The 18,201-nt window shown below is 29.1% G+C and overlaps 2 protein-coding genes and 1 long non-coding RNA gene across 8 annotated transcripts in view; 2 read left to right on the plus strand and 1 right to left on the minus strand.

The window, feature by feature from the left end:
- The window catches only part of Asap (ArfGAP domain of ASAP), a 39,712-nt gene extending 39,318 nt beyond the window's left edge, over positions 1 to 394 (plus strand). For all 3 annotated transcript variants that reach the window (XM_012280094.2, XM_012280098.2, XM_012280097.2), the window contains exon 18: positions 127 to 394. In XM_012280094.2, coding sequence (XP_012135484.1) covers positions 127 to 216 — 90 coding nt within the window. In that variant the 3' untranslated portion in view covers positions 217 to 394. The remainder of the gene's footprint in view (positions 1 to 126) is intronic.
- On the minus strand, positions 78 to 16,504 carry LOC100883542 (uncharacterized). Of its 4 annotated transcripts, none has more exons than XM_076541200.1 (5): positions 16,179 to 16,501; positions 8,076 to 8,211; positions 3,602 to 3,861; positions 3,032 to 3,151; positions 78 to 2,449 (listed from the first exon to the last, which is right to left on the minus strand). In XM_076541200.1, the coding sequence occupies exons 2-5, from the start codon at positions 8,112 to 8,114 to the stop codon at positions 1,975 to 1,977; spliced, it is 894 nt and encodes a 297-aa protein (XP_076397315.1). In that variant the 5' UTR covers positions 8,115 to 8,211; positions 16,179 to 16,501; the 3' UTR covers positions 78 to 1,974. The 4 variants fall into 4 exon arrangements, with proteins under 4 accessions (XP_076397315.1, XP_076397313.1, XP_076397318.1 ...); XM_076541198.1 differs by lacking the exon at positions 16,179 to 16,501 and adding an exon at positions 9,409 to 9,515; XM_076541203.1 differs by lacking the exon at positions 16,179 to 16,501 and adding an exon at positions 9,076 to 9,096.
- LOC143266024 (uncharacterized) lies at positions 13,751 to 18,141 on the plus strand. The gene is made up of 3 exons (XR_013040956.1): positions 13,751 to 14,458; positions 17,681 to 17,814; positions 17,890 to 18,141. It is a non-coding gene; the product is annotated as an uncharacterized LOC143266024 (long non-coding RNA).
- Positions 18,142 to 18,201: the final 60 nt, after the last annotated feature.

Below are 18,201 nucleotides of genomic sequence, written 5' to 3' on the forward strand. Positions count from 1 at the left end.
AATTAATTTAATGTTAAAGCAATAATTTTTTTATTATTTTACAATTAATAAATAATGTAATTATAAATAATAGTCAATTTAAAAATAAAAGAAATTCCTTTATTAATTCAAAATTTATTTTTGCAGGAAGCTGACGCACGCGAAGCAGCTCAAAAACTACAGCAACCCTTAAGCCAACAGATTGATCGACGAGATAATTATGACAAAAAGTTTTGAAAGTGAAACAAAGAGAAAACGATACCTTTAAGATGATAACTCTGTTGATTATAATGTATTCGATACGTAGGACGTTTGAGATGAAATGTTTAAGTTGTTGAATTAAGATTATTTTAACATATTGTATGCACAATTTAATTATGTAAATATTTTTAATAAATGACATTACAAACTTGTATTTTTTTTGTAAAGTGTGTTATGTTGGATGCTAAAATAGTTAACAATCTTAATTAACAATCTTAACAAGTTAGATATTTATGATTGGAACTAGATTTTTATTTTCTATTGTTATGAAAATTGCAGTTCTGTTTCCTGAATTTAGGAATTTAGGAAATTAGAATTTAAGCAATTAAGAAATTAGGAAATTTGAGGATTTGCAGTTTTCACAATTTACAGACTTGACCTAAAAGTTTAATAATGTCAGAATTGTTGCATCCAAAGATCTGAACAGTATATTCACATTTCTCTAAACTTGCTAACTTTTACATGGTTTATTGATGATTTATTTTTCCACAAGGGGTTTCTAAAATCGTTCAAAGCTTAAACATTACATATTCGTTATAAATAATAAACTGACTTAGCATGGCACCCAATATTTGATGTTTGGAGAAATCTTATGATCTCTCTTCGTCAAGTTCAAATAAAGCTTCAAAGCTTGAGGAACTTTGAAACTCTATTTCAGCAAAGGGCATTAGGGCAACCAATCAAAGCAATGTAATGCATATCATTACCTGGTCATTCCTAATTATTTTATTATTGTAAAGATGTGAAAAAGTGTTTAGAGTGTTACAAAAACAAAAACAAATATCTACTGTATAATTATGGATATAAAACATGTGAAGGGAGAGTATTTAGTGTAGTATTTTAAGGAAGAATTAGGTTCTGGGACTGAAGACAATTGTAAAATCAATTGATGACTATAGAAGTACATATAATCATTTAATAAAATATTGGCACATTCTGTTTGGAATTTATTTGATAGCAGATATATTTTATATTTCTTATATACCACATTACATTAATCTGTTTATTAAGATACTATTATTATATTATAACAATATTTCAATCCATTATTGCAATGAAACTTCATGTGCCAATACTTTATCAAACCACTGTATGCACTTTGTAAATTGCCTCACTAAAATGTCTAAATTACCCTTGACAATAACTAAGATTGTATTTTATAGAAATAGTCTTATGTAAAAATTTCATAGCATTTATTGCTTAGCTTGTAATTTGGCAGAAAGTTTAAACAAGAATTATTTTCATACCCAAATAAAAGAATCTATATACAGTGTAAATATTAAGTATACAAAAAACGTGGGTAATTAATAATAATCAAAGAGTAGGTAATCAAATAAGTACATGTACCATTCAAACTTCATATAAATATACAGTAAAAATTAAATATTTATAAACAAGTCAAAATTGTTAATCATATTAATATTCATAATAGTACTAAAGGTAACTTATAACTAAACTGAAGTCAATTTAACAAACACAAAACTAAAACATGGAAGTCACAAGCTACTATGGCAGTTACGTTTCTATTCATTCCATACAAAACCTTGAATCTTATTAAATGTCTTACTCCTAAACCCATGTTATCACATTATTTTGAAAAATTGCCCCAAATGCCCATAAATATACCTTAAAAACAGATGCCTCGACATTCGAAATACTTGTTACATTCATTACTTTTTTTCTCTATTATACCTACATAAAATGCAACAAGTTATATCAATTTTGCGAAATCTATTATGTAGATGTTCTCAATTTTTGTCCATATAAATTAGCTAAGGAAGGATCGTACGGTGTTCCTTCGAGTCCCACGTATTTGTTATTCTGTTCGTAAAGGAAACCATTATCTCGTGGGCCCGTCTTATAATAAATTACTCTTCTGATACCGAAAGGATCGACATAGCCGAAGGAGCCGATATTGGCTCCGGAAGAGTCTTTTTCTTCTTCGTGATACTGCTTTTTGAGATAGTACTGAAACCCGTTAGCAACTGTGTGGGTTCCATCGTACGGTGGTACTCTTGTGCTGCTGTGCGAAGTAGATGGCGGTAATAACAGATTTCGAGATCTGGGTGGAATCGTTGGGTTCGGGTTGTAGTAATAGTCGTCGTTCGGAGCTGAAAGGTCCACTCGTGGTTTTATCGTTGAACTCACGTAATAATTCGAGTTAATTTCGTTGCCCAGTAGAGGGCGAGCGTAATTCGTGTCCGATTGCCTGAAAGAAATGATCATTAAGTAAAATAATAATATTTATGGTATTTAATATTGAAACTATCAGCCAAGATGGCAGCAAAAATATTGTATAGATATGTGTAGCATATGACGTATGTAATAAGATTGTATTAAAATTATAATTATAGTTATTAATACTAAAAAATTTTAATTTTCATGGGTTTTCTATTATAAAATTGCCTTGTAATCATCACATTTGTAGCGTAACACGTTTCGAAGCGCTCACTTTCAGTGACAGGCAGAAAATGCACTATAAATAGAGAACATTAAAGTAAATGAGTGCTTTCACAGTTTTGTCACGCCACAGATGCACATTTGCAACGATTGTTCGCTGTTAGCCGGTCATTATTGTCGCAAATAAATGCTTTCACACTGGTTACTTTCCGAACGTTTATTTCCTCCAGTTCTTACTTCTTTTTTCAGAACATCTCAGAGAAAAGATTAATTCTCGAATTTAGACACATTTACTCTTCTAATTTGTAATAACAAATTTTCTAATTTAAAAATTGTCAATATTAAACTTTTTAATTGTTTTTAGAAATTTGGAATAGTTTGATTGCAATACCTGAAAGGATTCGGTGGTCGCGTTGGTTGTACAAGAATTCCATTTTGGGCAGGTGCTGATTTGGCTTCCTTCACAGCATAGTTAATAGGTCTATTTGTACCTACGTACACCATTTTTGACCTAGTTAAAAATAATATTATTTTAAACTGCATTTTGTGTTCATATAATATCTTAAGCTTAAGGTGCATATACTGTTATGTATTCTGATTATTGCAAATGTAACTTTTGATACTATTAAACTTCTGTTCGTAAAGGAAACCATTAAAAGTATTATAAAATTGATCATTATATTTATATTAAGTATTATAAAATTAATAATTATATTTATATTTAGTGTTATAAAATTAATAATTATATTTATACTTAGTATTATCAAATTAATAATTATATTTATACTTAGTATTATCAAATTAATAATTATATTTATTGTTAATATTATCAAATTAATAATTCTCTTCATACTTACAATTAGTATTATTAATTTGATAATTATATTCATAATTAGTATTACTTAAAACTAGCATAAGAAATGTATCTTTTATATAACAGCACTATAGGTATATTATTCACCTCAATATCCGAAAGCCATTATGATCAGCTATGTAGTCCTTAAGACGTAAATACCCCAGAGGATCTAACCAACCCTCTGTACCAATCACTGTACCATCGACCAATCGTTTCTCCTTTCTGTATTGACCATTCAGTGTTTGAAAACGAAAATACCTTTCAGGTCCTTCGTCTGTTTGAAGATGGTACTGGGTATTCGGCTCGAAACTCCAACCACTTTTCTCAGCTTCTGCTAATGACGTGCTTAGACATGAAACTGAAACCTGTAACAAAAACGTTCATCACGTTTAAAACGTATTTTACTTTTTACCTCTCTATTCATTTCTCTTTCAATCTCTTCAATTTTTTACTATTTTATTTAGTTATTTCCTTTAGTTTTTATTTGTACTGATTTCTGTACTTTGTACTTATTCTGACCATGTACCATTTTATTCAACTAATAAGAATTATTTCTGTGACATCATGACAAGTATTTTTCTATTTTAGCATTTTGAAATGTAGTCAGTTGCAATCATTAATTTTACTTCAATTTTAAATTAATAAATTTCATTTCAATTTTAAATTAACAAATTTAAAAAATTTTTCAATGAATAAATTTTTAATTAATGCATGTAAATGCAACATGTGAAACATTTTGGTTTACTTTACGTGGTAGTACGTTATTTCTCTGAATATTTCTCTAAATATTCAAGTATGTATTGCTAATGTAAATTTGGTAGTATGACACACCAGTTGCGTCTGTAGTAGAACCGTCTAACCACATGTCGCACCAGGTGAGTCATACATAGAATGAGTTTCTATAGGTATTACCTTATCTTCTTAGCATACCGCCAACATACATTGTTAACAACAAAAAGAAAGGCATTTGAAAGAATTGTGGGACCCGAAGAATATTGAGGACAACGGAAGTGAGGCAAAAGTGACGGTGAAAATACCATGACCGACAGGGACTCTACGAACAATACCTTGGTAATTGTAATTTCCCGATTGTGATGCTTGATTTAGGTATCATTCCAGACATTGAATATGGAATAATATTATTTTATGTTAAAATACAAGAACAAGATTTGGGAAGAATAGAACTATGATTAGGATTATGGTTAGAGGGTTAGGATGATGATCATTGTTATTATTATTATATAACTAAACAATTGTACAATAATAGTGAGGCTTACAGTTATGTATTGTTTATGTCACGCAGATGTAATAGGCAGTTGTATAATTCATCTGATTTTGCTGACAATGAGTTATTGTTGTACAATTCAGAAAAAATTGGGGGAGTTTGTTGGAAGTTTAGAAGTTTTTAATTTTGGGAAGTTTGGGATTTTGGGATTTGGGGATTTGGGGATTTGGGAATTTAGGAATTTGAGAATTTGGGGATTTGGGGATTTGGGGATTTGGGGATTTGAAGATTTGGGGATTTGGGGATTTGGGGATTTGGGGATTTGGGGATTTGGGAATTTGGGGATTTGGGGATTAGGGGATTTAGAGATTTGGGGATTTGGGAATTTAGGAATTTGAGAATTTGGGGATTTGGGGATTTGGGGATTTGGGAATTTGGGGATTTGGGGATTTGGAGATTTGGGAATTTGGGAACTTGGGAATTTGGGAACTTGGGAATTTGAGAATTTGGGAATTTGGGAAATTGGGAAATTGGGAAATTGGGAATTTGAGGATTTGGAGATTTGGGAATTCGGGAATTTGGGAATTTGGGAATTTGGAAATTTGGAAATTTGGGAATTTGGGAATTTGGGAATTTGGGAATTTGTGAATTAGGGAATTAGGGATATTAGGAATTGGGAAATTAGGAAATTTAGAATATTGAAATTTTGGAATTTATTTGTTAATTCGAAAAATTTGTTCAAAATACGTCAAGTCTCTAGTGTCACCCACATTTTGATATTCAACACAATATTCAGTAGCTTGTTCCTTATTCAGAAAGTTGGTAAAGCATAGCCATTGAAGTATCGACTATTGAACAATATTCAAAGAGAATTCAATTGACGCTGGTATTCAGAAACTGTGACAAACAGGTGAAAGAATTGTGAACAAATAGTTTCTTTTCGTTGGAATGATCCATCTCTAATTTATAACTACTATGTATATGTATTTATTCTTTTCATTCTAGTGAAAAGACGTTTGTTCACTTTCTTTTTTTTCTAATGAAAAGACTATGTAACAGAAACAGCATATATATTCACGTGTAAAGAAATTCTTTTGTTATTAAACAAAAATATTAATTCGACAGTTTTGGAATTTTTAAAGAACTGCAATTTTTTTTAATTGTAAAAAATTAAATTATACCACTTGTTTCTTTTTTTTAAGTAGATATAATGTATAATTAAAATGTTATAATAACTACAGGTAATATATTGTATCTTTTATTACTTGTTAGAAAAAAAGACGTGAAACTTAAATTAAATACATGAAAGTATACTTAAATTACAAATTAGATAGAATACCTATAACTGATCAATATGTAGGAGCTAATTATTAATGAATAAGTTGTTTTAAAAAATTAAAAAGTGGCTAAAAAATTTGATTTTTAATTTCACTTTCTAAACTTTCAAATTGCTTTGAAGGAACTCTTAAGTTTAAATTTTTCAGCTCGCACTTTGATATTTATTTTTTTCACCCCATATACTAACTTCTTAAAGGGTGAGAAGTAAAAAGAGAACAAAATTTGAGCTACTTTAATAAACAAAAGTCTTCAAACTTAACTTGAAACCTAACATAAAGAGAACTTCAAATCTTGAAGGAGCACAAAATATTTTTCTACCGAAACATAAGAACAAATATTTTTCTATGTGTTTCGTATTTTCCCTAAGGTTTAACACTTGTGCACAGCTGTTGCAAACAATGAAACACTTCAGTCGATCACAATATACGAACAATTAATACAACGTGTTGCGCATGTGAATTCAGAGCAGCGAAGGCCGCAATTTCATATGGAAAACCAACGAACGCCCGATGAATATTTTATTAATGAATAAGATCATTACGGTGACACATATTCGAAGCGTTCACATAGAAAAACTTTTCATGACGAATCATGCGTATCGCAATGCATTATCATTAATACATTGACTACAGTGAGGGTCATCGATGACTCGGACATCTTTTAACTTCTAACGTTTCTAAACATTGTTCGTTCTATTTTTTTTTATAAGAAGCACGCGAGGTTTTCTTAGGAAAAATGGCGGTGCGGAGGCACGAGACGCCTCCATTCAAGTGCAAACGTTTACTTGGGAAAATTTTATTATTCGAACGCGGAAATTGTATTATGCAATATAAATGCGTGTGGTAACTCGAGAATTATAGTGATGGGAATTTTTTTCTAGCCACCATTGCGGAAGCTGTAAAATGTGAAAGTTACGAAATTTTCGAATTTCAAGGCCTTGAAGAGTAGCCAAAGAGTAGCTCAAGTTCTCAAGTTTCCAAATTTTTAATTTTCAGTCTCCCAAAGTTCCAAATTCCCAAATTTCTTATTCCCAAATTTCCCAATTACCACATTGGCCAACTCTCACATTGTGTAATTCTCATAGTGTCCAATTTCCACACTTTCCAAATTCCCACATTTCCAAATTCTCACATTTCCAAATTCCCACATTTCCAGATTCCTATGTTCCCCAATTTCCACATTTCCAAATTCCCACAATGTCCAATTTCCACATTCCCTAATTCCCACATCACCCCAACTCCCATATTCTCCAATTCCCAATTTCCCAAATTTCTTATTCCCGAATTCCCATATTTCCCAATTACCACATTGACCAATTCTCACATTGTGTCATTTCCACAGTGTCCAATTTCCACACTTTCCAAATTCCCACATTCCCAAATTCCCACATTTCCAAATTCCTATGTTCCCCAATTTCCACATTTCCAAATTCCCACATTCTTCAATTTCCACATTCCCCAATTCCCACATCACCCGAACTCCTATATTCTCCAATTCCCAAATTCCCAAATCCCCAAAACCTCCACTTGTCAAAAAATTAATCTTCCAATTTCCAGATCTCCAAATCTTCAAATTTTCGAGTTCTCAAATTCTTCATTACACAAATCCTGAAATTCTTCAATTCTCAAATTTCCTCAAAACCCCAAATTCCCAATTTCCTAAGTCCTCCAATCGAAAAGTTCTACATTTTCAAAGCTAAACTAAACATTGAGTATACCTAAAAATACCTCTGTACCTAAATATTCCCTTTCTGCTGTATCATTATTTTCCCCTATAGAATCTAGAGAAGTCTACGATGCTGTAAGAGCATCTTAAATGTCACCATCACGTGCAGTATGACAACATTGCCTTACTCTTCTACAGTTCACCAAATATAAGCATTCCAACTGAATCTACATTTGCATCTACAGTCCCAACTCTAGTAAAAGTATTTTGACATTTCTACAATCTTCTTCTTCGATTTATTCCAATGTAAATATCTTATAAATAGTGGAAGTATTCAGGTAAAAAACCTACCGTCAGCAGGTTCAAACAGCTTAGCATCCACAGAAGCATAGTCGTTACAGTAGTTGTCGAAGTTTAATAACAGAAATCACCATGTTGTATCTTTATTTTTGCGTCCTTATTATACGAGTGAATTTCAGTTCGGAATCTGTTGCGTATAAGTAAATAATTTTATTAAAAGTCACATTTAGTCCACAAAATGGAATTAATTGTACTCAGAAAGGATTTTATATTTAGTTAAAATTTTATATTGTTTGACACTTTGACAACCGTAGTGTGTTTTAAAAACGAATGTTATTCAGTCTTCGTTTCGGTGCAAATATAACCAAGATTAAACCCTTATGATTCGAGTTATCCAGTGAACCGTGATTTTCAACTCAAGGTCATGTGAAGGTTATGGTGTTCTTCGCGCCAGCTATAATATTATCAGATCAGAAATATATATTTAGTCTCTTTGAGAAAGGTCAACGTGTTCTTGACTTTTTATTCAACAAGTTTTTGACGAAGTTAACGAATTTCTTAATATAACTTCAATAGTTTTTTGAAAAGTTAATAAACAATTGTAAAAATAATGAAAAATGATGAACTAGATTGTAAAGAAGGTGAACAATTTTTGTGTCAAATTGTGAGATTAAAAACTCTTGTAAGTGAAACAAAAATGGAGGACACTCTTAGACTCGCTCTATCTAGATCTTAAAATTAACCATAAATTAATTATAGATACTTCTTTATTTCAATAAATAGAACTGTATTCAAGTTTCTTAGTAATTTATAATTCAGTCAATACATTTTAATTGTAATTCGTTCAGCAGTAAACAAAAATATACAAATGCTTGTAGGATAATGTACTTCTAGAATAATATAATAAGCTACAATATTGAATTGCAATTTTCTTATCTGTAAGAAAGAATAACAAATCTTTGAGACAATTTATGAGTCAACAAAAATAGATTAGTAAAGCAATGTCAAATTTCTACGATACAATAAAATTAGAATAAATAGTAAAACTCACTAAAACTTGACACCGGTTGTCAAAGTGTCAAAAAGTGACATAATTCACAAAGCTTCATTTCCAACACAATTGTGTTAGAAAATGAACAGTATTCCTCGAATATTGCAGAAAGAAAAGTTCAGTCATTTCTTATGAAAAATTTGAAGAATTCGGGAAATTTCCCAAATTTCATTATATGTAAAATTTCCCTACGAAGGAAATTCTCTATGTTCATTTAATTTCCTTAATTATTGTCACAGTGGAGTTTAAGTTCGATTATTAGCGAATGAAGCTACAACGCGAGGATTAGAAGATTAATTGTATATTTTTAATTGATATCGTATAGTGTATCACCTTCGCGAATATCAACGAAGTGAGCACAAAGGACGCGTTACGGGAACTGAAACAGAATAGATGCTTTATGTTTTCAGAGCTATCGTCCCCCTACTTCTTCGAACGTGTTCACAACGCTTTTCCCAACGAGCAAAACCGCGCCCACGTACCGGTGCAGATAGCCAGTCCATAATTAACGACACTTTAATGCTGGAACGACGATTCTCAAAGGATGTGTCGCAGGAAGATCGAATTTACCGAAATGGCAAAAATACGTTTCCTTAGATACATTAAATGAGCTTTCTTTTCTAGTAAATTACTAGTTTAATAACTTCTTGAGTACATTATTAATTTAATGATTTCTTAAGTGAATAACTTGTTGAATGAATTACTAAGTAACTTCTTAAGTAAATTTCTAATTGAATAATTTTTTGAATAAATTGTTAACTGAGTTCTTAAATAAATTACTAAATGAATAGCTTTTTAAATAAATTACTACTTGAGTAACTTCTTGAGTATATTGTTATTTGAGTAACTTCTTAAGTAAATTACTAATTGAATAGCTTTTTGAGTAAATTGTTAATTGAATAACTTCTTGAGTATATTACTAATTGAGTAACTTCTTGAGTAAATTATTACTTGAATAACTTTTTAAGTAGATTATTAATTTAATAACTTTTTGAGTAAATTACTAATTGAGTAACTTCTTAAGCAAATTACTAAATGAATAGCTTTTTAAATAAATTACTAATTGAGTAACTTCTTGAGTATATTGTTATTTGAGTAACTTCTTAAGTAAATTATTAATTGAATAGCTTTTTGAGTAAATTGTTAATTGAATAACTTCTTGAGTATATCACTAATTGAATAACTTTTTGAGTAAATTATTATTTGAATAACTTTTTAAGTAAACCACTAATTGAATAGCTTCTTGAGTAAATTATTAATCGAATAACTTCTTGAGTATATCACTAATTGAATAACTTTTTGAGTAAATTACTAATTGAGTAACTTCTTAAGTAAATTACTAATTGAATAACTTCTTAAATAAATTACTACTTGAGTAACTTCTTGAGTAAATTATTACTTGAATAACTTTTTAAGTAAATTATTAATTGAATAACTTCTTGAATAAATTTCAATTAACTAAATTTTTTAATAAATTACCTGAGTTCTAAGATGAATTTTTATTAGCTATATTAAAAAACTAATAGTGTAATAAACTGTTACTGAGATAATTAAACGTTTTTGAAAGTTTACGAGCCACCCTCTTGATAGTATCATAAAAGTGACTGCAAATAATTTCGTTCATTCTTTAACTAGCTTTAATTACTACCTTGCAGAACATAGTTTCTTTCTACAACACAGTTTATTTAGTAGTAAGTTGTTGCTAAAGTAAACGTTTGGAGCTTGTCATTTCAGTAATTAACTCACTTTAATGTATACACTTTCCGAACTTCACTCGTAAATTTTCAAGTATTGGAACTTCCTAATATATCGCATATGCAAATTAGAGAAATTAACTACATATTTATATCAGCGTGGGTTACTGGACCCATGGAATTCGGTAAAAGTAACTTTACTAACTTTAACTCTTCTTTGATAGATGTTTTTACATTTTAAAATTTATATTCTAAAAAATTTTGAGTGACTTTCTTAATAACAACGAAAAGTAATAAATAGGCAATAGATATTGTAATTTTTTTAAAGAAAAGTTTCTTTTCAATTTAAAGTATCTTTGAAGTTATTAATCTTTAACATTCTACCTTAAAATATATTACTGCAATATTTTTCCTTTCATACAATTTTTGTTAGGAAAAATTTCTTTCAAATTTAAAGTATCACTGAAGTTATCGATTTTTGACATTCTACCTTAAAATATATTACTGCAATATTTTTCCTTTACTACAATTTTTATTAAGAAAAATTTCTTTTGAATTTAAAGTATCATTGAAGTTATTAATTTTTAACATTCTACTTTGAAATATATTACTGTAATATTTTTTTTTACATGAAACAATTCAATGCAAAAATAGTCAATTTTCTACAAATTATTTTGCACAAAATTTTTCTTATTTTTGCAACAAAAATTTTGTCTAGACCTCTCAATACAAAAATGAAAAAATTCTATTAAATCAAATAATAAATACAATGAATACATTTGTAAATAAATACATTAATACATTTTGTACTAAGATTCCATCGATTCTTAAAATTACAAAAATGTGTCTTAATATATTCTGACTCTCATATGAAAGATATGCAGTTCACGAAAGAAACACGAATGACCTTCAAACATATTTGTCCGCAAAAAAGTTATTTACATTAAATTATGTAAATGTATATTTTTCGATATAAAATTATGAAACACAAGACTTGAATAATTCGAGTAGGTATAAACGAGACACTCTGTATACATCGCAGAGTGTAATCGATACGTGCAATTATGTTTCACTAAATATAACATTGTACTTTCTTCGAATTGAATAAAAAAATGTGCTCTAAATATCGACTTTTTGTTTCGTTCATATAACTCGAACGATGAAAGTGGACAAACGTGATCAAAAAACGCACACAAGAAAACCCAATTCATCTTCTTATAGCGATCAATTGACCGAGTTTCACGATCATATTTTCTCCCTCGTTTGCACCGCTTTCACTTTTACGACTACAGTATATTTTACATGGTGAATGAACGTGTTTGTGTGCGCGAATACTGTAACGTTGCCTTTGACAGTGAAACTTTTATATCGCCGTTTGCCGGGAGAGCGCGATTAAGAAATCGTTCAAAAATTGATTCGAAAAATTTGATACTTTTACTTGAAATAGTGTTGAAAACATTTAATTATATTAATAAGTAACTTTAAGAAGAAGTATGTTTTTAGAAATGTCATATTTGTAGAAATATAGTTGACTCTCGTTATATTGCCGTCGACGGGGTAATACAAGTAGAGAGATTTTGGACGGACACTTCTCTTATTTTATATTCTGTGCTGCAACTTTGAAGGAATTTTTTTTATACCACATACTTTTTGTAGAGGGGGAAAGTAACAATGTCTGTTATCTCGTTATATTGCCGTCAACGAGGTTATGGGAGTGGAAAGATTTTGAATGAACACTTTTCTTATTTTATATTCTGTGCTGCAACTTTAAAGTAATTTTTTTTATACTACATACTCTTTTATAGAGTGAAGGTAACAATTTCTGTTATCTCGTTATATTGCCGTCGACGGGGTTATGCTGAGTAGAAAGTTTTTGGACGGACACTTTTCTTATTTTATATTCTGAGTTGATACTTTGATGAAATTTTTTTTTACCACATACTTTTTATAGAATGAGAGTAACAATTTTTGTTATCTTGTTATATTGCCGTTAACGACATCATGCCGAGTGGAAAGATTTTGGACAGCTACTTATTTTATATTTCGAGTTGCAATTTTGAAGGAGGTTATACCAAGTGCAAAGATTTTGAACAAATACTTTTTTTATTTTATTTTTTAAGCTGCAGCTTTGGAGGAATTCTTTTTACACCTCAAACTTATAAGGTGAGTGTGAAAATTTTTGTTGAGTCATCATAATTAGTAACAATCCGCAGAAATATTGTTTCAAGATACGTGCGATTAAGTTTCATCATGCAATTACTCTAAGGATGACGATTGATTTCAATAACTCATAGTTTTGTATCCACCTTGACGCACATATAACATTGTTTGAAACTGACGCAAGAGGAAGTGAATTACAGGAAGCTGTCTTGGAAGCTAATTGAAAAAAATAGAATTTATGACAGAGCTGGGTATTGTTCGAGTAACCTTCGAGTTGAAATTAAAAATAATACGTGTGATATAAAATTGAAGATAAAACAATTTTATTTGAAGAAGTAATTAAAAAATTATTTAAATTTGTGTGGTTTTTTAATTGTTTTTTTTTTTGTTTAATATTGTATATCAATTGAGAAATGCATTTCAATATTGAATGAAATTAATATGGTACATATGTGTAATATTATTTAGCAATTAATTTATAAAAATAAATTTTAATAAAAACAATTATATAAATTACAATTGTTATACAATAATTGATTAATAAGTATTCTCTTTTTAATAAAATAACGTAGCTTTGATAAGAGAAAATATTCGAATTGAAATTCGTATGTAATCTGTCGGTAAAAAGAAAAATTTGATCAGCGCCATCTAGCGGTTGGTGTTCCAGAGCTACTCCTGGTAGCAGGATCGCAGGAAAGCGAGGAGGTATCCGGAGTATCAGGAGGTTTCCCGCGCAACAGCGCGCATGCGCAGTACAGCCGAGTTCGCGCCACCTCTCCAATATGGCGTCCCATATAATACAACATATCGATGATGGAAAATCATTAATTACTCTCTTCTGGAGCATAATGTATGCATATTTCTAATTAAAAAACATTCAGTAATTTATTATCGACTTTCTCATACAAAATTCGTTGATATTTTATCCAAAAATAATTAATTATTAATAATTATCGGTATGAAAAATACAATTACGAGATTATAATAATGAATTTTATTTAAGGAGGTTCGTACCGAATTAAACTTTACTTTTCAATGATAAAAGTGTATAAATTATGCTAAGAACATGAGTAATTAATTAATGTGTTTCATTACTTCGATCTATTTTGACAGACGCCATGTTGGAGAGGTGGTACTAGGGTGGCTATACTGCGCATGCGCGTGAGTGCGCGGGAAACCTCCTGATACTCCGGATACCTCTTCGCTTTTCTGCGATCCTGCTATTAGGAGTAGCTTAAAACACCATCCGCTAGATGGCGTTCACCGAATTTTTATTTTTACCGACCGATTTTGTACTAATGATACATTACCCTTTATCAGTTGAAAACTAGCAATTATTTTGCAGTAAAGTACTGACAATGTTAATCTTAAATTATTCTTTTCCAATCACAGTAAAGTGTTTTTATGATTCTATAAGTGTTCTATAAAAGTGGAAATATTAGTTTGAAGATGTCTATAATTAATTTTATTTTCATAGATGAATTTATATTACTTTGTGCACTCAAAACGAATACATAACCTAAATACGAGTAAATTGTTATTCAATTTACTCCTCACTTGTTACTTTTGTAATCGACCATTTTATTTGGAAAATCATCAAAATAATAAACTAAAAAATTGTTATTCTCCAATGTCTTTTTATTCGGAAATTCATATTTGAGAGGTTCGAATAATTTGACACTCTTATTTATAAATCGTGTACTAATCTACCCGCCATATAAAAAGTGACAAACAGTATGACACACCTTTCGTTTTTATAAATTTAAAAATTGCATAAAATCTATTAATATATTTCAAGAACAAGTTCAAGTTTCCAAAATATAAGAAAATAAAGAAGAAAATGATTGTTTTGACCTTCTTGCAAGGTCCTCCCGGTTGTAAATATCTTACAACTCTGTTTATAGTATTGCCTACGCAAGTTGAATCAACTGTTTCATGTACGATTGACATGTGGGTTTAAGTTTATGTCATTCGATAATCCCTAAGAAAAATTTTGAAAGTATGGAGTGACCACAATCGTATTTACCTTATTGTAATTTATTTTGAACTTGGTAATATAATTTTGAGATCAAGAAAAATTTAGTTAATATTTCTATAACTATCGATTCGTCGCAATAATTCAAAACAACCAAAAAATTCAAATTGACGAAATTTATTGTCTCTAATAATTGTTTTCAAGAATCCGTAAATTGCAATCGAAAAAATAATAAATTTTCACATCTGTTTACAGTGCATACATGAACAAATATTACAAGATTTAAAATTATCTTGTATTATATAAGTAAAGGAGAAACAAATATAATAGCTACATAATTATCACGGATCTTAACAATTATCTTATTTTTTCAATATATTCGAACCGAGTTAGTGTTATTATATAAGTGTAATTAATTACATGGCCAATTATCTAACATGGGTTCTTAGACAATTATTCTAAATTCTAGAACGGGGTAATTCATATACAATCAATGTTTAATGGGGTAATTATTTTAGAAATAATTAAGATTTAATTTGAAGAAATTGAGAATGTATAAGAAGCTGTATTTTAGTTATTAATTTAAGTTAGATTAAGTCAATATTTTATATGAAATAAACAAATAAACTATACAGGGAATTTCATAAGTAGACTTCTTGTGTTCACACAACATTTTCATACATTTTAAATAACACATTTAGTTATTAATTATAGTTATTAATTTAAGTTAGACAATATTCTACATTAAATAAACAAATGAACTATACAGGGAATTTCATAAATGGACTTCTAGTGTTCACACAACATTTTCATACATTTTAAATAATACATTTAGTTATTAATTATAGTTATTAATTTGTTAGACAATATTCTATATTAAATAAACAAATGAATTATACAGGGAATTTCATAAGTGAACTACTAGTGTTCACACAACATTTTCATGTGTTTTAAACAACACATTTAGTTTCAATATTATCATTAATTTTAGTACATATATTTCTTACCATATTGTATACACAAATTAACTATAACTTGTTTAAAAAAAAAACATTAATATCAACGATACAAATTTAGTATAAACAGTATAATTTCATACACTTGTTAATTAAAAGATACTTATTTCTCAGAGTAAAATAATAGTCCATAATAATAGTAGAACATAAATGTTCAAACCAAAAATATTATTTTTGAATGTCTTTATATTGTATTAATTTTAAGTTTCTCCATAAAAATCGAATCAAGTTATTAATTAAAAGAAAGAAAAAACTTACCAGAAGGAACGATAAGAGTCGTATAGAAAACATGTTCATTGGATACAGTGGACATTAGTGGAACATATGAAAAATAAACCAGTTGAGTTAAGTTCCAGAGGTACAGAGAGCAATCCTCTCACATGTAATCACATCCGACTACTGATCCAATGACGACCATGCCGAAGTCAAATCACAGTTAAAATCCCACATGAACAAGCCTACGTGCCCGTACTTGGGTTCCGTACTTGGAAGACCAAACCGGAGCTACGCCTTCGCAATTTTCCTTTACAGATTATAATACAATCCGATATACACAGCATCCACGTGAACTATAGTGGACGTAATCGATCGAATATATTCTAAACGCCACTGAACTTTGGATGGCGTCGAAAATGATCTCGAATTATTATTCTTGAATAAAAGATTATGTTTGAATTAAAGATTTATTCTCATTTTTTTTAGATATTTCTTCTTTTAATATTCTTCCTTTGTTATTGGTGTTATTTGGAGGAAAGCAAAAATATTGTAAATTTTTCAGTTTGGTATTGTTGCAAATTATCTCGAATGGACTGTTTATTTTCTTATTCTTAGTTTATTATTTATTGTGGACTGTTTATTGAAAATTTTTTTTGCTTATTTCTATTACTACTATTACTCAAAATTGTTGGATCATTTTTTATTATATTGGCAATTGAGGACATAGTAACTTAATTTTAAAATACTGCTAAAAATTGTTTGAAAGTACTTGATCCTCTTTCCAACATTTCAGATTGACTCTCGTTCCTTTCTTTATTTTTTTCACTAGAAAATTTCTTTACTATTACCACTACTGTCATACATTATTGGATACGATCAAAAACATTGTAAATTTAATTTTGTAATTACTATCCCAAAGTCACTAAAGATATTTTCAGTTAATATTTTCGACGAATCTATAATTTATTTTAATGATATTTCTATTTTATTTTCAAGATGCTTCTACTCTTGTTGAACAAACTTTCTTGTTGAACAAACGAGTATTTGTGATGAAGCAAGACCATTCTTACCAAAATAGGTGATCTTGCAAATCGAGCGTTTACGATAACGGAACGTGCTATTTCGTTTCTCAATCCATCATACCATATTTGCTGTATGATCAATTATTTCTTGAGGATTTCCTATGAATCATTTATTTGCAGATCACTGTCAGTCAAAATTTTTGTGTAACTTCAGTTCCTGTATTTTTTAAAAACGCTGGAATTTTTGATACACTTCTTATGTAAATATAAATTTAATTCATAAGTGAAAATTATTGTTATACTTGAAATTTTATTTTTCAAGCACTGTTAATATATCTGATACTTTATTGCATGATGACTAATAATCTACTAATAATAAAATAATAATAAACTACTAATAATCTACTAAAAATAAAATGATAATAAACTACTAATAATAAAATAATTATTATGACACTTTGAATAAATATCCCACAGAAGAATATAAAAAATAAATTATTATAAAAAATATTTCTTTTATAGTCCAGTTAATCGTTAGTGTAACAGGAATGAATGAAATGACGTCAGTGTTATTCTGAGCTAAATAGATTTCCTTGCGACGATCAACTTTACCTTCACTTTGTCCTTGAACACATTTCACACTTACCTAGACCTATGTAAGTAGTTTAATGAATCTGTAACGAGTCCGTTAGTTGTATAATTATGCATATTACCATGAATCTTCTTCGTAGCGTATTAATTAGAACACTATAATACCTTGACATTAAAAAGTTATACTGCTCTTATTCCTTGACATTAAAAAGGAGTGCTTGAAGAAAAATTATATACTGTCTTCATCACATGCAAACCTCTGTTATTTGAATTAATGGTGCAGTGTCAGAGTTTCATTGAGATTTCAAATTTTTATATTTAAACATTTAAACATTAAACATTTTTAAATTTGTAAATTTGATAATTTGTAAAGTCAGAATTTTAATAATAAGAAATTTATAAATTTTAGTATGAATCAAGCTAATAATTATAAAGATCTATTTAATATTGTA

Source organism: Megachile rotundata, chromosome 2 (assembly GCF_050947335.1).
Source record: "Megachile rotundata isolate GNS110a chromosome 2, iyMegRotu1, whole genome shotgun sequence".
NCBI classification, from domain to species: Eukaryota; Metazoa; Arthropoda; class Insecta; order Hymenoptera; family Megachilidae; genus Megachile; species Megachile rotundata.

What these genes read in the sequence shown, in the direction of transcription:
- LOC100883542 (XM_076541207.1), bottom strand. Translation starts at nt 16,217, where the DNA reads ATGAACATGTTTTCTATACGACTCTTATCGTTCCTTCTG. An exon ending in GACTCTTATCGTTCCTTCTG is followed by an intron (nt 3,862 to 16,178) that starts GTAAGTTTTTTC and finishes TTTTTGTTACAG; the next exon opens with GTTTCAGTTTCATGTCTAAG. An exon ending in AATGGCTTTCGGATATTGAG is followed by an intron (nt 3,152 to 3,601) that starts GTGAATAATATA and finishes ATTTTTAACTAG; the next exon opens with GTCAAAAATGGTGTACGTAG.